A 22,008-nucleotide genomic window follows, 5' to 3' on the forward strand; every position below is an offset into this window, starting at 1 on the left:
AGCTCAGGTACAATGGTCTATCCAGCTGAATCACATGCCACCCCCAACTAACAATTCCAGGAATGTTAGTCCAAGCACAGCCATGGGGGGGGGGGGGACCTGGCGGTGTGGCGGGGGGGGAGCAAGCCAGGCACAGAACACACACATAGTAACGTTTCTTTGCTCCCAACCATGCATGTAAGCCAGATACTGAAATTACAGTTCTGGATCCCCCCACCCCCAAAAATTTGAAAAATCAAATCCACCCCCTTCCAATTTATTTCTGGCTATGGGCCTGGAATGAACCAATGGGAAGGGTGGGGGGGGGGGGTGTATTTTATTTGCGCAGCGTCTTTCTCTGATTCTCTCAGCTGCTGATTGGTCCTCCTTTCTCTCACAAGAAGCAGGGCTTTTCATTATGGGGGGTTTTAGCGTTTATGTCTGTCTATGGGGTGAGTAACGCACATCACCCAGGCGGATGACAGAAGCCGTCATGCCATACAAAGAACCGAAAGCCTTCCAAAGTGACAGAGATTCATCAGACGTGAGCCGACTCACACGCTCGAGCGTCTAATTGAATGAAGGTGGATGCTTTTTTTCCCAGGGCTCCTATTTTAGAGCAGATCTTTGGAGGAATTAATAACAGCAGATGACTGCCTGATTCAGTGTTTGGATTTGATCTTTTGTTCTGTCATCTCATATCCATCCATCATCATGGAGACGCGGCCACGGTTGCCGGGGAGACCGTTTATAATAGAATTGTGATTATTTATAATACAAGCCAAGCGCCTGTATAGCGTTCGAGGGTTGGGGTTTCACACTCAGAGCTGGTACTCTGGGCTGGGGCACAGGAAATGGTTGCAGACACTCTTTTGCACTATTTTGTGCTCCTGCGCAGTTTTACATGCATAGCTAATGCAAAAAAATATCTTTATTGTCATTGTACACAAATGTGCTGTTTTCATTAACGTTAGACATACATTATATGACATGAATAAATAAACAACGACAACAAGATAATACGGTGTGATTATTTAGTGCAGGCCAATGCTGAAAGTGCTCTGCAAGGCAAATGGTGACTGTCACTTTAAGAGGCAGATTTAACGCAGATTTATGGACCTGGTGTTTCAATGCCCTGGTAAGGGAGGTTAAGGTTGGTGAACAACATGAAGTTGCTTTAGCCTCCCTGATAAAGACCCGTGTTGTAACGAAGGTTTTAATAGGCCGGGCTGGAGTTGCGTTGTAACGAAGGTTTTAATAGGCCAAGCTTGAGTCATGTTGTAACGAAGATTTTAATAGGCTGAGCACGAGTCATGTTGTAACAAAGGTTTTAATAGGCTGATCTTGGTAATTGTCTTTTCAGCGTCCTGGTAATTCTGTACGCCAGGCACCGGGTCCTCACTTACCCAGGCTGGCAGTAAATAAGCCCCCAGTCCAAGCCTATTGTGTTTAAACAGAGACTCTTAATTGAAACCGCTGACCAGTAGCTCCCGTTGATGGCACTGGGTGTGGGGTAGCACCCCGCGGTCCCACTTCTCGGTTTCCCTGGAAACCAACCCCCGGCAGTCTGGAGGGATCGATCTTCACGCGGCTCCGCGAGATCGACACGTGCCCACCACTCCTGGCCTTTTGTGGCAAGAGGGGGATCGTCACACTTTTAAAAACTAATTTGTGAAGATGTGGGAGGGGGGGCGCTGCATTCGGCATCACCTGCAGTTGGAGGGAGTGCCAATGGGGGACTGTGGAGAAGCGTGATGAAGCCGGAAAGCAGGTCTGCTCCTGCAGAGTACAAAGGGGCTTTGGCTTCCATAGGGTCTGAATGCTAACAAACTCCCCAGCTGTGTGTGTGTGTGTGTGTGTGTGTGTGTGTGTGTGCGTGTGTCGGTGTGTGCATGTGTGTGTGTGTCAGGGTGTGCATGTCTGTGTGTGTGTGCGTGTGTGTGTGCGTATCGGTGTGTGTGTGTCTGTGTGTGTGCGTGTGTCGGTGTGTGCATGTCTGTGTGTGTGTGTGTCTGTGTGTGCATGTCTATGTGTGTCGGTGTGTGTGTGTGTGTCTGTGTGTGCATGTCTGTGTGTGTCGGTGTGTGTGTGTGTGTGTGTGTGTGTGTGTGTATCGGTGTGTGTGTGTGTATCGGTGTGCGTGTCTGTGTGCGTGTGTCGGTGTGTGCATGTGTGTGTGTGTCGGTGTGTGCATGTCTGTGTGTGTGTGTGTGTCTGTGTGTGTGTGTGTGCGTGTCTGTGTGTGTGCGTGTCTGTGGGTGTGTGTGCGTGTATATGTATGTGTGTGTGCGTGCGTGTGTGCGTGTGCGTGTATATGTATGTGTGTGTGTGCGTGTGCGTGTATATGTATGTGTGTGTGTGCGTGTGCGTGTATATGTATGTGTGTGTGTGCGTGTGCGTGTATATGTATGTGTGTGTGTGCGTGTGCGTGTGCGTGTATATGTATGTGTGTGTGTGCATGTGCGTGTGTGCGTGTGCGTGTATATGTATGTGTGTGTGTGCGTGTGCGTGTATATGTATGTGTGTGTGTGCGTGTGCGTGTATATGTATGTGTGTGTGTGCGTGTGCGTGTGTGCGTGTGCGTGTATATGTATGTGTGTGTGTGCGTGTGCGTGTGTGCGTGTATATGTATGTGTGTGTGTGCGTGTGTGCGTGTGCGTGTATATGTATGTGTGTGTGTGCGTGTGCGTGTATATGTATGTGTGTGTGTGCGTGTGCGTGTGTGCGTGTGCGTGTATATGTATGTGTGTGTGTGCGTGTGCGTGTGTGCGTGTGCGTGTATATGTATGTGTGTGCGCCTTTTCTCCTGCACTTTGCAGCCACCAAAAACCTAATTTTATATAAAATCTGAGAGCCCCCACATTGTAGCCTAAGCTCCAGTGAGGATCAGAACCTGGTCAGATTTGGGGATGGGGAGGGACCACTTCAGAGCACCATCATAGCCGTGGCTGTCAGTTGGCAGAGATCTTGTTTTTTCACAGTTTACTTTTGTTGCTTTGATCTCTCCTTCTGCTTATAATTATGTGCATCATCTGCTTCAGCAGCAGTGGAGACAGACCCCGTGCTTCAGAAACAATCGGCAAGGCCTCCCACAAATGTCCCTTCACCAAACTCACCACTCGGTGGTCCGGTTTCTCAGGCGACGCACACGCCTCATCTCATCACGGATCCCTCTTAGGCCTGATGATGCAATTTGTTGCCTTCTTGAAAATTTATTCCTTGAGAAATCTATTAAGAAGTATCATTTGAGTGGGAATCTAATCTTGCTTTGTAGAGCGCTTCTTTTCGCTGAAATAACATTTTGCTGTTCGGAGCTGTTTCTGGTAAGTGTCTGTGTTTTTAGTTCCAGTTATTAGACTAAAACCATCCTTCTTCCAGTGACTTATCCTGGTCAGGGGGGGGGGGGATGCCGGTCCTTGGCAAAACAAAGCATGCATATATGCACATACTATAGGAAATTTAGAGCCAGTTAGCATATATGCAAGTATTTCAAATGTGGGAGGAAACCAAACCAACGTAGGCAGAACACAGACAAACACACACACAGGTTTGTAATTTGTGGGGACTCACCATTCACTTCTATATGGAGAACTCTAATACCAACATGGCAACCTTAACCCCAACCCAGCCCTAACCTTCACCATAAGTAACCAAACAAAATACATTTTTAGTTTTTTGGTTGCATTCATAGATTTTTGTGGGGACCTGAAAAATGGTCCCCACAATGTTAAATTAACAGGTTTTCATAACATTGTGGAGGAAATTTGGTTGCCCACAATATAATATAAACATAATCCACACACACACATGCACACACGCACACACACACACACACTTGTATTCATCTTTGTGGGGAGCATCCATTCATTTCTGTTGGCAAAACCCACTTATGACAGCCTACCCTCTCCTAACCTTAACCACAAGTAACCAAACAAAATACAACACTTTTGACATTTTTAGTTTTTTTTTATTGCAGTCACTGTTTTTTAAAACATTGAGTTTCCCCTTTGAGGACTGAAAAAAAATGTCTTTTATCACATTTTGGGGACATAAAGTCCCCACAATGTAATATATACATGACCACATACACACAGACATTGGGATTCAAGCCCCCAACCCTGCAGATACATGCCATCAATGTTACCTACTACCCCCCCCCCCCCCCCCCAGTTCAAACAGCGCAGATTAAATGTAGTTCAGATAATCACCTTCATAACAGCTCCCAATAATAAAAAAAATTACCATACATGAGCACAAACCATGAGGTTAACACTTATGGGGTCTCCTTGCTTTTCTGGAAATGCTACAATTACTTGAAAGTTTACCTTCTGCTTGGAACATTTAATTACATATTCAGTAATAGACTCATATGGGCCTCAAGTAATCAAATGACTGCAATTGGAGGGCAGATTTCCATGGATTTATGCAGAAAGAAGATAGCCAGGAAATGACCTTGCAGATTTAAGACAGCATTCAGGAGGCATGTGGCAACACAAGATTATTTTGCACTCTACCCATATTCGGCCATACGGCTGGAAGAACATTGGGAGGGTGGCGAGAGCGGGAAGGTGGTGAGGGATGTTTTGGAATGATGGGATTTAGCCCGCTAAGCACGAGGCGGGTGGGGGAACATAGGAGAGGAGTGAAAAAGAAAAGCAGCTCCTGCCAGGAAGCCCCCCTGATTCTCCACCCGGCACAACCCCCCCCCCCCAGCATGAAAATAAGAAAGACTTCTGAGACATTTCTTGCCGCCGTCGATGTGAAATTACAAGAGGGGAAGATTGGTGCGAGGAGCAGGTCGATACGTAATAGTTCAGCGGAGGACGGAGAGCGAGTCCATGTCACCCGGATGTTTCACGTCCACGTGCTCATTCGCTCCACAGCCCCGTGGAAACGGAAGCGGGGGTACGACCGTAATGAAGCCAGTCGGTTTGGCCCCTCCGAGCGCGTTGTCAGGTCGTCTGTCTTCTCGGCTGGCTGTGATGTACTGGATGTTCTCACTGGGTGCCTCCCAGAGATGGAATGTTACACAGACAGTCAAGGGAAGGCTGAACTCGAGGCTGGGCTGGCTGTCTGCCAACATCTGTCGCTCGGCAAAAGTTATCATGGGCGCCCCCCAGGGACATAGATTTGGGTGTGAATGGTAGGGACGTGTGCCCCCCTGCACTGTCAGGATGCCGTGTGCGTTTGTAGTGTTGCAGGATTTGGGACTGATTTAGTGACTATCAATGCTGAAACCAAACCCACACCCTTTGGCAACTAAATGCCCCCCCCCCCCCCACACGCACACACAGAAATTTAATCATGGGGGGGCTCAAAAGATCAGAGCCAACTTTTAATCCCTGTCCAATCCTGATCGCACCTGTCAACATTTTAACCAATAAGGAATAAATATAGACGCCCAAAAAACTCACACGTCGAACTTGTCCGTCAGGATTTTTATTTTTAATTCGAGCGCACGTTATGAATCATGTGTTGCCATGTTTGTTGGAGAGTTCAGTTCCAACGTCCTGCCTACTCGATTTGTAGACACACAAAGCTCCCACTTCAGATGAAAGTTATATATTCATTTCTCTGCTGTCCTAAATAAACACGTCACGCCTAATGAGAAAATTAGCTATTCTGAGGCTAAAAAAAAAATACCAAGAGTGACAGGTAGGTATAAAATGAGGTTTGCTGCTAAAACAGATGAAAAATGTGCCACCTTTTGTTCCAGGCGGCTGCCGTTGTGCACCTCGTCTAAATTTAGATCTTGTCACATCGCCGGTCTGAAAACGGCGGTGGCGGGCAGGTACGGCAAGCAGTGACGCGGCGTTGGCCTTGATGCAGTTGCCTTGGCAACCAGAGGCAATTAAGCGCATTTTTTTTTTTTTTAAGCAATGCTTCGTTTTTTTAGAACAGACTCGCCGGGGTATTGCGGGTCCCAAGGCCCCCACCTGACAATCGACGGGCCCTTGCTCCGGCCTTCCCGTTTAGTGCTTTGGAGACGCCGACCCTCGTCCCTCGTCCCTCGGAGCCATCAGCATCACTGTCCAGGCTCCTCCAGAGATCTAACCCCTGATGGTCAGGCTCCTTTATTGGAGAGACCAAAAGATTTGCGGCCCTGTCCAGGGAAAGACCTGAGGTCTTACTGAGGTGCCATCACCGCACATATCCCACTGGAAAGATTTATCAAAGGACAGCAGGCAGGCACTGAGCCCAAGGGAGGGGCACCATAATCTGAAAAATACCAAACCCGCTTTAGATTTGGAAAGAAAACCAAGAGAAAACTTAACCAGCTAATTAATTAGAGGTAGTATGTGATGGATAACGTCAGGCAGTGCTGGATGTGGTTGAAACATAATGCAACCCCTCCCAAACCCCCCCACCCTGATCAGTGATTTGACAGACAGCGCATCAGACACAGCAGAAATGAGTTACAGGCTAAGCCCCATCGCTGAGCCTTGGTCAGCTCCGTGTTTATGACAGATAACGATGGCTTTCTGGCTGTCATTCCGGGACTGAAAGGAAAGCGGAGAAGATGAAGCAGGACCTGCGCACGAGCGCACGGGATCCCTCCAGGAATCCACGGATATTTCCCCCGTCTGGGTGCCGCGGAATCTGAGCGTTCAGCCTCCGGGGTGTTTCCTGCGTGTGAAATTCAAAGTGATGGATTAAAATGCCGGGAGGAGTGCTCGAATAATCGACGTTCCGTTAAGCCTTACTGGCCTCGGGGGAGTGGGGGGGGGGGGGGGTGCGAATAGCAGTCACATGGGGGGTGCACTGCGGGATTCGACGGTGTGAGGGCGGGCTGAACGCCTCTCTGGGATCGGCAAGGCAGAATCCGTAAGGGCGGTGTTCATCCCAGGCATCCTATCAAATCAGATTCTTGTGTGTTTATTATATTTAATAGAGTGTTAATGAGTTCAGGTGCCTGTTATCATTATGAAATGCAAATAGAGGTACCTCAAATTAAATTAAACATTAAATCATACCATGGATATTTATGATTATCATTTAATGCTTAATATTGTTAATACTTTTTACAGTCTTGGAACTAGGCGAGCGCGTGTTTTACTACACATCGGGCTGAGTGTAACGGTGCATGTGTCAAGTGAAACCTTGAAAACTTGTAAACTGAATTACAGGCTGGCAGGCGTCCTCATCACTGTAATCGAGCCATTGCGGGGGGTGGGGCGGGGGGAGGGTGTAAAACGGAAGGTCTCACATCCGCCATCTGAGCACTGAACCCTCCCCATGGTTATATTGGAGGGAGCGTCACATGACCGTTGACTCAGCGACCGAGCCAATTCCGTAAATGCTAAACGAGCTGGATGGCTGGGACTCTGTGCCAGAACGTCTCAGGACCACGGGAGTCAAATGGACAGTTTTCCGGAACTTTCCGCGGCTGCTCTTTTGGGCTTTGAGTGGCCTTCGTCCTCGAGCCAGAATGCGGAGGGGGGGGACACACACACAAACAAACCATGTTAGGGCCATTGACACCTCCATGAGAAGATTATTTATTCTTTTGCTTTGTGCTCAGAGATTTAATCACTGTACCATCGACTCTCCTTTTACAACCTCCTTCTATTTGGAAAGAGAGAAAACTACAAAAAATATCAGGCCGCGGCTTAACGAGCCTCCACTGTCACGGTCCGCGCTGCTGAACGGGTCATGGCTATTTGGATTTAGCAGAAAGTCGAAAGCCCCTTCAAACTCTTCCTAGCACAGTAATATGGATCCCCATGGAAAGCCGGGGATCATTAAAATGACTTCTTGTTCACTGGACAGTTAGTGAGCGTGATTTTGTTTGTTTGTGTCATGAAAATGTGTGATGTCTTACAAACCTGACAAGTGAGCTAAATTAAGCCCAGTCTGTTACAGTACAAATTGTGCCACGTATAAAATTTGCTTACAGTGGATCCATAACTGAGTGGCGGGTCTCTTTCCCCTTTTAATAAACTGAGCTATGAAGCATGATGGGACAGAACCACCCCCCGCCAACCTCCCAGCTTGATTATGCGTCAAGAGTACGATGCTCTTTCACACACAGGCATGTGCTAGAGGACAATGAGCTCATCGCAGACAGAGCCCGGGGACGTCACGTCCTCCTCCCACCACCCCCCACACTCCCCCTCCCTATGCCAATTAGCTCCACCCAGTTTAATCTGGAAGCAAAAACTGTGGGTCCACTTCACGCGTGTGTGGACACGGTCCAGCTTCCGTCATGCCTGTCAGCTTCAGTGCCACCCGCAGAGCTCCAAGACAAGCTGTGGACAGTCAGCGGCTCTACCTGCGAACAGATCTTTGCTACAGTGTGACAAGTGGGAAAAAAACACATTTTGATTTCAGTACTGAGTGAGACTCTGCGTGATGCTTTCAGTCCTGACTGAGACTCTGTGTGATGATTTCACTCCTGACTGAGAGTCTCTGTGATGATTTCAGTCCTGACTGATAACTCGCATGATGATTTCAGTCCTGGCTGAGACTCTGCATGATGATTTCACTCCTGTGTGATGATTTCAGTTCTGACTGATAATTCGCATGATGATTTCAGTCCTGGCTGACACTCTATGTGATGATTTCACTCCTGTGAGATGATTTCAGTTCTGATTGATAATTCGCATGATGATTTCAGTTCTGGTTGACACCTTGTGTGATGATTTCACTCCTGACTGAGACTCTGCATGATGATTTCACTCCTGTGAGATGATTTCAGTTCTGATTGATAATTCGCATGATGATTTCAGTTCTGGCTGACACTCTATGTGATGATTTCACTCCTGACTGAGACTCTGCATGATGATTTCAGTCCTGACTGATAACCTGCCTGATGACATTAGCCCTGGTTGACACCTTGTGTGATGATTTCACTCCTGTGTGATGATTTCACTCCTGACTGAAACGTTGTATGATGATTTTAGTCCTGACTGAGACTCTGTGATTTCACTCCTGACTGAGACTCTGTGTGATGATATCAGTCCTGACAGAGAATCTGTGTGAGGTGCATCCTATACCTCTCAGTGTTGGGTATTTCAGGTACACAAGCTACAAATCCAGACCAGTTGCATACACTGTGACTGTGGCTCTTTATGCACAACTGGTTGGCAGAAACATAATCTTGGTCTGGATTTGTAGCTTCTGGACCTGAAATGCCCAACACTGGTACCTCAGGAACATTTCAGAGGGTTAAGGGCCTTTCTCAAGGGCCCAGTACAGACTGAGACTCTGTGTGATGATTTCAGTCTTGATATAGACCATGCATCCTAATTTCAGTATTGGCTGGGACTCTCAGTGATGATTTCAGACTTGAATGAGACTCAAAAACTGAGTCATAAAAAAAAATGCTACAATCACAGCTTGACTAAGTACTGTCACGTCCATGTCCATATAAACAATGTCAGAATGTATTTCGCTTAATTCTGCTTCAATCCTAAAACAAATGAGTCCACTTGCCAATCCCTCCCAGGGGCGTGGCGACAGATCATCTGCTGATCCAAAGCTTTGCCACCCCACCCCCTCCCTTAACAATTTCTACCATTGCCAAGGGCTGGGTGGTATATCGAATGTTTATGGTATATCAATATGCTTTCAAAACAAGGATGACACAATAACCTTTTCACGAATTTACTTTAATTGTGCATTAAAATTGGGGCTCCGTTAAAGATTTTCCGGGTTGTAAACAACGTGAGAGTTCCGGTCGTGACCTAGACCTAAACCTGACATAGATTCCCAGAGCAGCATCTCACAGGGAAGCTGGTCTAGGGAAAAGACGAGGAACTGCTGTTGCTTTGATTGTTACATCGCTACTTTGTTACAGTAATCAATTTTACTTGGTCCATTTTGTTTTAATACACTGACAAATGGCTCACAGGTTAAAATATCATAATTTGCAATATTTCTTGTTGAGGAGAAAAACTTAAAATGAGAGGCTTTCCAGTTATTACGTGCACTTTCAAAGGTTTATCAGGCTTGTCTTTAGAGTCATTTGCCAAATAGGTTTTAGATTCAGACTTTAGTTTTTTATTTATTCATAAACATTCACCTTCTGTTGCTGTTGTAGCTGTTGGAGTGAACGGGTTTGTGTTGCGGCTGTGTTGTTGGACCCGTGCAGTATAGGGTTAATTTATTTCTGTCTTTATTTTGAGACTTCTCTCTGCAACAATGGAAAAGAGAGAGAGAGAGATTTATATCTTGTATGGGTATTTTGCCTAAAAATATCAAGGTATGGTTTTTTTCGGTCTATATCACGCATGAGAATCTTGGGCCCGTTCATCAGATTTGTTCTGCCACCAGCACTTATGTCAGTGTATACTGTTCGAATTTGCAACCTAACCATGACCCAGCAGCTGCAGAATGCATAAGCGCTGAGACGTCTGTGAGGCCCCTACCTGTGAACACAGGTGAGGATCTGCCACTGCACGGTTGCGGTGCTCTCCCATTGGCTAAGCACGGCTCGCCGTGGCCGCCAGCCGTCTGTGTCACAGGTGCCTTGCTGCCACCGCATCACTAACAGTTGTAAAAACACCACGCAGGTTATTTCGCAGGTTAGAACTCGTTTTTTTCCCCCCGGTTTGTCGGTCTGCCTCCAAACTGCCTTCTGCAAGCAACCGGACGTGGTCATTTCAGCCGGAGGTAATGGCTTATTCTCGGCGACGGGGGTTAGCTGTGTTGTTATGTGCTGTTTCCAGAACTATCCTAAAGCAAATGGAAAGGAATGAAGTACGCAGCTCTTACTGGCAGGAGGGGCTGTAGCCCCCCCCCCCCCCCCAAGAGGTAAACAGACATGTTTAGGGAATGGTCATATTTAATAGCAAAACAAACAGCGAGGAAATGGAGGATTTCGAAGCATCGCCTGCCAAAGACACAGATAGCAATGTACCGTGAACGCCATGGTGTTTATTATTTATTATTTTTCGTTTGCAAGGTGAATCCAGCAGGCTGGACACAGACCCGTGCACTCAGCAAAGAGCCGTGGGGTATATGAGACCTAGCAGTGACAGATATTAATCGGGAGCTCACCAACCGAGAGCGGAGATTAAAGGCGTGTCCTGTTTCACACGGGACCTCACAGAGCCCTGGGCTGGCTGTGCAAAGTGTGGATGACCCCGGACTACGGCAGCTCTGTTATGCATCATGACGAGCACAGCGCCCCCTCCAGGTGTGGATGACCCATCAGACGCTAGCTAAAAATCCACTGCATATTGGAGGTAGATTTATTTCTCTTCACCATCTGATTTTTGGATTATGTATCTCTGAGTGATGGGATACGAACTGATAGTACTGATGAGAATAAGGCCCCTCTCAATAATTACGGGCTTGTAAATGCTGGAAACTTTGCAGTCCCTCACACGAGCCGCAAAGCAGTGCTGCCAAGGTGACGGCTTTTCAGGAAACAGCCACTGCGGGTGTTTGTGCAGTGACCCAGGGAGGGCCATGTCTTAGTCCCCTAACACGTCTGCCTTTCAGCCAGCAAAGCGGAAAATTGCTTCGGTATCTATCAGAAAGCCTCCAGAGATGTTGGCGTTTGATGGGGGGTCCTTTAAAAACCCGCCTCGTCCTTTCATGCAACTTGTCTGTACAGCAAGGTTTCTATTAATATTCAATAATTACACCATTGTTTGTTGTGTTATGAGCAGGGGAACCGAATGATCAGAATGTGCCAAGTAATACTGCCCAGGGTATTTATGCAAAAAAGTTACACACATTTAATTTCAAATATGTCTATTACAATCATTTAATCACAGATTTAATCATGTTAGTCTCAGCGTACATTTTACTCTGCCTGCTAAAGGCAAATTGATGAAGTTGAGAACTGCATTCTGTAGATGTGTATAAACATAGATTTTTCTGCATGCATTGCTACATCGCGCCAACGTGGGTGATCCATTCCACACGGTGACCTGCGACCTTCTGCTGGATTTGCCGTCTGATTTGTTCATTCCCAACCCCTGCCGAGCTCCTTCCCTTGCATCCTACCTCATTTCCAGGTCTTATCCCATTTCCCTGGAGCACAGTGTGCAGCTGAAATTAATGGCACGGCCCCGTTGGCTTGCTTCTTGGACCACACTAACTATGGACTGCACCCAAATCACCTCTCAGTCCCCATTAAACCACCCAGCCAACACTTTGACTCAGCCGTTTCAAAATCTAGCAAAAAGTCACCCCTGCCCCTCCTAAGATATTTCAAAAACCAAATAAATAGCTAACTAGTCAGAAGATCGTATCTAGCTAGCTGGATAGCAGAACACGCTGCTTCAGCATCTCCTAAATAAGGAACATGTCTATTGAATGTTTAGTGTAGTGACCGACTGTGACCAACAGGGGGCCAAACCTCATGCACCCCATGTAAATGCATGGTTTGAGTGATGGTAAACACCGTGGGAGTGAGCTGAAATCCTTTTCTAACCACTGGGCTACCACTGATTTTCATTGCAGATCAGTTTTTCCGCACGTTTCACTGTTTAAAACGTTTTTAATCTGATCGTGTGAGTTTTCGGTTTTTCACATTTCTGAGAGTTTAGTGACTAATTCACGAGTGTCTCGTAACCATGGTAGATAGACTGGCAGCAGTGTACTAATGAGAGACTTAGAACCACACAATCTGCTCGACACAATATGTTTGTGGGGGGAGAACTGCAAGCTGGAAGCTGTTTGCAAACAGCACTCCGAATCCCAGACCCCCCCACATCGAGAGTTCGGCTTTTTCCTGGCGGCTCAAACGAAGAAGGTGCCACCTTGGGCATAAATTACCAGTGGGATGGGGGGGTTGTAGCCATCCCAATAAATCAAAACCAGCTAATACAACCCCCCCCCCCCCCAATAATCATGTTTCTCCCGTAATGGGTGGCTATTCCAGCCAAAGTTATGCCCTTGGCTGCCACGCTGCCATCAACCACGGTTCTCCGCGAAGTCGGGATCTGTGATCAACGATGTCACCGCCGGCAGCTTCCGCATTAACTGTCAGAGCCCTTCCGACACGTCATGCCGAAAATAGCGTCGATTATGTACCTATTTGGCTATTGATCTGCTGAAACCTGGAGGCTGTTTACGACGGGAGACAGACGGTGCTTCATCAGGCCTGTCACTCTCTGCGCTTCGCTGGCAGACAGTGCAGCCAGTCAGAAGCTGCCATGATCTCTGGGGCCCCGTCACATTAGAGACTACGCCCAATCAGAAACCATGTCTCATCAACGGCCACACCCTCTTCAAAAGTCACACCCAATCAGAAATCACAACTTGTCAAGGCTACGCCGATTCAACGCTACACTATGGCTTCTTTGATCAATGACATCTGGTAGTTGTACGCCACTTGAGTTAATTGGTACACTGGCTGACATTTTTAACTGATCAAACCTAATGTCATTGGGGTAATGGTATTATCAGTGCCTCTCTCCACCGTAGTGTCTGTTACATATTCACACTGCATAAAAATGTAGACGTGCTAGATAATAATTTCATAGTTGGCCAAGGGTGAGTTTTTTCCATCTTCCATCTGTTGGATTTCAATAGCCACTTATTCAGTTTGGGCCATCGTGTCCCACAGTCTCTATGGCTGGAAAAACACCGTTTATAGTACAATGGAACCGTCTACTTGTGGCCTGTTGCTGGGCTATGAACCTCCAATGCTGCATCCACACATAAGATCCGCCTCCCAAGAGTCGTCATGGTACCTTTTGACCTTGTCAAACAGACTGTTTTTTTGCGCAGCTCTGCTCTCCCTTACAATTCATTCTGCATTTTCACGCAGCTTTATCTTCTCAAGATCTAGCCAATCAGGAAGCTGTACTGTGGATTTCCAGTGGCCGTCTGAACCTCGCACTTCTGCCCTCCTAGAGGCAGGGGGCTCTGTGGATTTCACAGTCCGGCCTCTCAGCTTGGCTTCAGTTCATTTTATAACTTCTTGTCAATTCTTCTTTTGTCACATGTGTCACTTCTGCTGAAATCCACTGTACCACACAACCGCTGAATTTGAACATCTTGAATACATCATGTTTCCTTTAACTGTACTGTGAAGGGCTATGAGGTTATCCTTTATGAAAACATGCTAGATTAAATATCTACGCACCGTTTGAAATGTTCAATAATGGCTTCTCGGATTAAAGGATTTGCACTCTGTAGTTTAAACCTCTTGTAACCCTTTGAATTGAATACTTTAATATTTCTTTTGGGGGAAGGTGTAAACCATTATAATTTCATTAACTTGGTCAGGCTAAATGTATTGCGTGAACGTCGTATTGATTAAGATTAATGAGGATAAAGGCTGGCGTTTCCACGGACCGTTGCCCGTTCCAGAAGACCATGTCGGAATATTCAGCAGATGGGCGTCCTCCCTGACAGACGTGTCACCGGGAAGACGTCCTTGGCTGACTGTGGCTTGTTCACCATTTCGCAGGAGCTGGTGGGAGCCAACCCTCCGCAGCGGAACTGGAAGGGAATCGCAATCGCCCTGCTTGTCATTCTGGTCATCTGCTCGCTGATCGTCACCTCCGTCATCCTGCTGACACCAGGTAACCGAAAAAAGCTTGTTCTATGTTTTTATTTAGTCCTCGTTCACCCTCAGCTGCCCGGCGCTAGAAAAACAAAAACGATATCAAAAATAATACTAGCAATAATAAAGCGGCGTGTTATGTCAATCTCAAATCCATCCGGATGGACGCATCCTCACAACACGTGTCAAAGTCACCCGAAATGTTCCAAATGGAGTAAAAAAAAAAAAAGATTAATCTTGAAGAAGAATCCAGCCTCGGGGCATGTTTGTTTTCTATCATAATAGTTCATTTCCCCGAAGGGCTGCATCATTTTGATTATAACAGGCTATTATCCACGGCAATGAACAAAATCAGCAGCGCCTAATTTTACTCCCCTGCATTCACGCGTATAAACGCTCATGCGGAATGTGAATCATTTATTATACGTATAATCAGTATTTTCACCACTTTGTTTTTATCATTTTACCATTAATTCAGATTTACCTTTTTGCATAAAGGGGAACATGAAACTTTTCACAGTTACCTTTTTGACTTCCACTGTCCCCCCTCCCCCCCCCCCCTCCCCAAATTGCAGGTTTTGCATCATTAGAGTCACCTTTCATTGACTTTGTAATTTAGACTTGACTGGAAGCGTTGATTGGACTGAAAATTGTCCTGGACAATTGTGGTAGGGAGGCAGTCTATGGTGTATTAAAGCAGCCAGCTGTCACTGTGCACATGCAATATTCAAATGAGAGTGTAAAATTAAGTAAGGGTTTAGTAAACAGGTCTTAGGACTAGTTAATTGGGACTAGGTCTGGGCTATAGATAACTTTGGGCCTTGTTATCTGCTCTATGTTAGTTTTTGGTCCAGCTGAGTTTTCAGTTAACCTTAATAGTTTTTAATATTGTTAATCCTAATAACATTTTATCACTGCTGGAAAATTGTGTAATGTTGATTAAATCTGTGAAATTCAAGTGATTTTTTTTCCAGCTCAATCAATGCTAATTAATAATGAACTCAGTAGAACCAAATACTTATAGGAAGGGTGGATGGTGGAGAGTGGATGGTGGAGGCTGGGTGATAGAGACAGTGTGGTGGCAGATGGATGATGAAGGCAGAATGCTGGAAGGTGGAGTCTAGATGTCGGAGGGTGGATCCTGGAAGGTGGATGCTAGATGTCAGAGGGTAGATGTTGGAGGGTGGAAGAAAAAGGTTGAATGATGGTGGTTTTAACTAAAGGCTGGTCTGCATTGTCCAGGACCATTTTTAATACATACTTTCCAAGTGACGGTAAACTCGTCTTTGAACCATCCAACAGTAGACAGATTAGGATTTAACCATATAGCCCCAGATTTAAAAGTACCTTTTTACATAGCATTTTTCAGCACATCCATTCAATCACACGTCGTCCTGCAGGGGGCGATCTCTGGAGGAAACCAAGCAGGCGTCTGTTGGGACCAAACAGGTGTCGACTCTGTGTGGGACAGGCTGCCTAATCCCCGTTCACTGGAGGAGGGCTGGCATGCGCACATGAGCACACGCGCGTCCCGCCTTTTAGCCTCCAGAGAATTTGCCCCCCACTCCCACGCACACACACCTTGAGGACAGATACAGCAGTTATCAGGATCTTTCTATATAGATTCATTTATTGAATTTTAAAGGATTTCTACTGTGGAGAGAATAGAAGGGAGTCTGTTGGCTGATGTTGCCGCTCTGTCTCCAAGCAACAGTGTTTTCGGGGTGGGGGGGTGCTCTTCCTCCTTTCTGGAAAGTGGGCCAGGTGGTCTTCCATCATTTTCAGCTGAGGACAGCTCAGTGACAGGCTGACCACCCCTCTGACAGCTCACAGCTAGTCCTCTCAGGCCCCGGGCACTTCCACAGTTCTGAACTTAAGTCGAAACCTCATTAAATCATAAAGCGATTATCACCTGATCCAGGGTCCATAATGTACTGCCTCTCTGATACGCTCCCACTGTACGTACCACTATCAAACGGGCCCAGCCCAAGCCAAGACCCAAGACCCTCAGAACAGTGAGCTGTGGGCTAATTGAACCCACAACGGGATCTGCCGTGCTCAGGACTCAGGCAGCCATGACCCTGGAGTTGGATTCGGTTTCTCACATGACTGGTAGGTCAACGCTGTGATTGGCTGGTATCTCTACAGGTTCTGTGCCAAGCCATCGGACCTCCAGGCTCTACAGCATTATTTTTCATTCAGCCCCATAACCCAAATACATCGTCTTCAGGTCAGCTTCGTGTAAGGAAAAGGCACTTTTTAACACTATAAATTGGGTTCTAGTTCTGTACCATATACCCCGAATGGTTATTGCTGATTTGGTTGCTTATTTGATGTTTAGGCAAATCTGTTAGGATAGAACATTTTCCTCTAATGAGGCACCTTACAGGCACCCCAGACTGGCAACCCACGGACTGTCACTTTCCCCGAAACCTTGTTGGAATGTGTGTGAGTGCTCCTCTCCCGGAGGACCCCTGGACAGGTGAGCAGGCAAGGATTGTTTCATGCATAAGGAGGGTGACATGCCCTCTTGTGTATATACCCCCTACCACCAGGGGGCACCGTAAATGGGGTAGAAACCTTGAATGATTCAGAGGGTCCAAACATGGATGAGGGCCCTGGAACAGGCAAGCAGAGATTATAATTTTATATATGTGGATGTCGGCGGTCGGCTTTTGTCAGGATTTCTAGCCTCAACCCTCCCAGCACCTCCACTGGGTCATGCGGGGTGTGGTCGACACCCTCCCCCTTGTATATGGAACCTCATCCAAAACCCCACCCACTTGCTCCTTGACTGCCCAGCTGTACTCATTTTTTTTTGTGCTGCTGACACCCGTTGATGTAATCCGTTACCGTCGTCCTAGCAACGCTGATTGGGGGGTTATTTTGGGTAACTCTCGGCACATTAGTGAAAATGGGTTTGCCCACCTTTCCCGCAGTATAATCCGAGTTTCATTTTCATACTAGGAGATACCAGCACCGTTTATTTTAAAAGTCATTAAAATGTTATTAGTTTGCTCCATGCATTTCTTTTCTTTTATTTTTTTTATATAACTATTTCATTAGTTAAATTTTAAAGCGATTTAGATTTCATTGCTTTAAAGGTTAACTCTTATTTTGGTGTCACGCACAGCGAGATTCTTTCGTTGAAATTCATTCTGCGTACTCTCAAAATCTCAAAGCCTTCCCAGAATCCACCCTTACTGAAGACAAACAAAATTCAGAACCGATTTGAACTTACCAAATCAGATATAGCTTTTACCTGCCGTGCATACAGATTGGGGGCGACAGTGAGAGGCTGTTATCGCGCTGGATCGAGGAAGACGAACCCTTTTGCTCCACATGGATCAGTCTGGCAGGATCAGGTGTTGATCGCCCCCAGTACCACGCTGTGCGCAGATCAGGTCCATAATGCGCTGGTCACAGGTCCAGGTCTGCAGTGGAGTGGCGAACAACGATGCCTAGGGGTATATTTACGGCTTTGCAGGGGGTGGTTTTTTTTTGGCGGGAAAGTGGCAGATGGCGTAGCAGGTACGGCGATCAGCCGACTGTCATGATCTTGGCCAGGTTGTGGGCCAAGGATGAGATAACGAACACTTCCAGTTGTATGGACAAGGTTTAAACACGGGGCAAAGTCGTATTGTAGGTATGCCGCTCAGATGCATCGTAAGCCCAGGATGTTGTGGTCTGAAGCCCCAAGTGAATCCAAACGAGCACCGAAAGATCTCGCTCAGATGTTTTAACAACCATGCTCTCAGTGTGCAAACCCTCTGAGTGATTAGGTCTCTGGGATGTCTTAGGACCGTAGAAACGCCTTTGACACTGCTCTGGACAAACGGATGGACAGATGGATAGATGTGTCTCCAGGTCAGTGTTTTCCAATCCAGTTCTTGGGGGGCCTGCAGACAGTCCATGTTTTTGCTCCCTCCCAGGGACCATCTGGCAGGGAGCTGGGAGGGAGCAAAAACGTGGACCGTCTGTGGGTCCCTGAGGACCAGGTTGGGAAACGCTGATCTAGGTGAACCTACGATGATCCTGGGTGGGGAACGGGATGTGTACACTGGGAATGAGAGAAGCATCATGTGATCTGTGAAGAGGATGCACAGATCTGAGACGGTAGAATGAGGCCAAACATGGAAGGTCCGTAAGGGGCTGTCTTGTATTCTCTTGCCTCCGTACTTTTGATTATTGCATCTTTCGCACCTCATATGGTGTTTCGAGAAAAAACAACAACCAAATTCTTCCCTTCAGGTGAAGATGACAGCTTGGCTCTGAAGAAGAAGGTCAACGTTGAAGACATCTTCAGCCAGGCTTTCAAAGTGCACGACCCTGGTGCCAGGTGGATCAGTGGTGAGTAGAGTCAGGTTCAACAGGCCAACATGGCAACCTATCTGTGCATTTAGGAATTTACGTACTCTTACCTATCTGTGCCTTAAGAATGTGTAAATAGGTTGCGAACTACATACTGTATCTGACTGTTCCTACATGTATTACATTATCATCTAGCATCTAATGAGCGTGCAGATATATGTGTTACACTTGACTATGAAGGTCTGTTTTTCTGATGAGCTTGTTTTGGGAAAGCTGGGAAAAATGAACTGATTCTGAGTATGAAAGTGTTCCTAATCCCTGGTAATCCATAACAGTTAACTAACGACCAGAACCAGATATAAAATCCACTCACGATCAGAGAGCACCCAGAGTCCCCTAGGGCACTAACCATAACCCAAAACAGGCTTCACAGCCATGGTGACAATTTTTCTTCTGGAAGAATCTGTGGGGAAACCCCAGGCGGAAGCCCGCTGGTCTCCAATTCCGTCAAACAGGCCCAGTGGGGAGAGCCTGTCTGCACGGCTTATAATCTTCCCACATGGGGAGGTGGGCTCCCTATTTGCAAAATCCTCCGCTGTATTTACACAGAGGGAGGGGTGCCTGAAAGCGTTCAGGCCCATGGCACCATGGGACCACCTGTCTTCACAATCATTCTTCATAATCCTTGGGGCTTTTAAGGCCATTACCCCCAAGCTGTGGGGTCCCACTTACGAATCCCACTCGCATGTCACATACTATCCCGTCATAAATTTACCAAACGAGTATTTTTGCACGCGGCTGATCACAGCAATATGCAATGAATCAGGCAGTGAAACCAAAATGTAAATGCGACGCATGTCCTTCTGGAAATGCCCTCTTAATATTTGCCTCATTGATTATGGGATGGACCATTGATGGTTCCTTCACCCCCACCGTTTAACTTTTTTTTTGATTGATTCTCTACAACGTCTGAGACAAAAGGTCATTTCCGTACAGCAGAACCCAACCACCAGAACCAGGCTTCAGACTGAAAGGCATAGGGAACTATGTTTATCGATGCAGTTATGTCTATGCAATGCGCTAAGAGTTTAATTGAGTACAATTATTCAGCACTAAAAATAGAGGGATCAGAGAAATAGTGGGGGGGGATTTGGGGGGGGTGTCCAGTTATTTGTTTCTGGATCCTCACTGAAAAAGGTACCTGCCCCCCCAAGATGTTTCAAAAACAAAAAAAGCGCAGCGTGCAGAGGCAGAAGATCGTAGCTATCTAGCTGATTATCATGCCGCCTCAGCATATCCATAAGAGGAAATCATTTCTTTAATATTGACTGTAAAGATTGTTTGTGGCCAAGAGGGTGTAACGAGCAAATGACTGGTTTGGGTGGTGGTAAACACTGCCGCTGGGGATATCTTGTCTACCAGTCTGATTTTGAGCACTGTGGTTTGGTCACACTGTCTGATACGCCTAGTCCGCCATCAACATGATTGGTGAATTCAGCCAGCCATACCAAAAAAATACGTCTTTTAAAATGTTTAATGTACCTTATTTATTGAGGGGCTCCGTGGGCTAAGTGTCTGTGCCCGGAAGATCGCCGGATCAAAGCCCAGCCTTGGCAAGGCCCGTGACCCCCTCAACTATGGAGAGCACGATAGGGTGGGCGAAGACAAGAATTCCAATGTACCTGTACTTGAAAATGTTTAATGGATTTATCATTTTTTTATCATTAGTCTGTCAAGTGACTTGTCAGATTATGGGCTAATCAGCCCTGTTTGTATCGAGATCATGTGACTTATAACTACGGACATGTGACCTGGTTTTGAGTACCGGATTTCATAAATCACAGCAGTCTCCTCCCTCCAGTTCGTAGTAACTGGTGGCAATTTTTGTCACAGAGCATGATTAAATGAAGCAGACAGTGGTAATAAATCGAACCGCTTCCCTCCCCGCACTCTCGTCTTTAAGCCCTGTCACTTGGGCCGCGTGTCATTTGCTGGGGGGGGGGGGGGGGCAGACAGCCTCGCCGCGGACGGTAAAGTTTTAAATGAGAATCTTCTGGCCTTCTCGTTACTGCCGACCCGCGCGTGGACCAGCGACCTTGGACCGTGGTGTTAAGGGAGGTAAATCAAAGGTTGTCCTGTAGTTTACATGCCCCGCATTGTCGCCGCTCTAGGTTGCTCAGTGTGGATACGATTCGCTTTATTTATTTTCTGGATACCATGTGAAAGACACAGATTCACTACCCTGGCTCAGAAACCCAAAGCCAAAGTCCAACCAAGACAAATGTATCTTACATGATTCAAACCCTCCCTTGCTACTGAATTTATACACAAAAAGACAGAATCAACGCGATTGTAGATGGGTGATCTGAGGGTTCGACTGTTGTTTGGCAGATGCTTATATCCAGCGTGACACAGAGTTGAGAAAACAGGGTCAGACGGTCCCTAGAGCAGCTGAGAGTTATGAGCCTTGCGCAAGAGCCAAACAGTCATAACACTCGAAAGGTTCAAATCCCAGGTTGACCCGGAGATTTAAACGATGACCTTCTGGTCACGAACACTTGTGACTTCTGAGCCAATAGAGCTCTAGGTGCTTTTAGCTGCAGGTTTTTTGCCCATGCCCTGCGGAGACCGTGCCGTCATGGACCTGCCTGCTGAGGACCAGTCCTCGTGTACCTGTCATCTGTCAGCATGCTTCATTAGCATGCCAGGGGTAATATGCTAATGAGGCAAATCCGCGGTCAGCAAATCGACATCAAGGGCAGCTTTTGCCCAGGCAAGCAGAGCCCTGTTCTGCTGGAGCCTAGGGTCTCACTACAACCTTGAGTCTGCGTGGGACCCCGGGACTTTGCCCCTCACCCAGGACAAGCAAAATGAATAACCTCTGGGTGCTAACAGCCTGAGGGGTAACAGAGACAGATGGCCAGTGAGAGGCTGAGTCATTAGGAGTCAAACTCGTCCTGCGTGGATGTCGATAAGGCAGGATTCTCTGGGCAATCGAAGTGGACCAGAATGTTCCAGGAGATATACAGTAAAAAATGAAACATGTTCATTTTTTTCCCCCCAAGAATTTATGGATTTGAATATTCCAAAGTAGGGTTGCGCAGCAGTTTAAAATTCCTCACATGACTCTGGGCGCTGATTTCGCCTGCTTTTTGCCATCATTATTTTTTTAATGACCCTCAACTCGACAACCGAATGGAGCGGAGGGGATATTTTCCGCTCTCTGCTTTTTGAAAAGGGGGGAAAAA

At 46.8% G+C, this 22,008-nt stretch overlaps 1 protein-coding gene across 3 annotated transcripts in view; it reads left to right on the forward strand.

Moving 5' to 3' along the window:
• Positions 1-22,008, forward strand: part of LOC125740642 (dipeptidyl aminopeptidase-like protein 6) — a 122,578-nt gene that overhangs the window by 74,071 nt on the left and 26,499 nt on the right. For all 3 annotated transcript variants that reach the window (XM_049012084.1, XM_049012082.1, XM_049012083.1), the window contains 2 exons: positions 14,354-14,468; positions 18,701-18,799. In XM_049012084.1, the coding sequence (XP_048868041.1) occupies positions 14,354-14,468; positions 18,701-18,799 (214 nt within the window). The remainder of the gene's footprint in view (positions 1-14,353; positions 14,469-18,700; positions 18,800-22,008) is intronic.

The sequence above is a fragment of the Brienomyrus brachyistius genome, chromosome 4, assembly GCF_023856365.1.
Source record: "Brienomyrus brachyistius isolate T26 chromosome 4, BBRACH_0.4, whole genome shotgun sequence".
Classification (NCBI taxonomy): Eukaryota; Metazoa; Chordata; class Actinopteri; order Osteoglossiformes; family Mormyridae; genus Brienomyrus; species Brienomyrus brachyistius.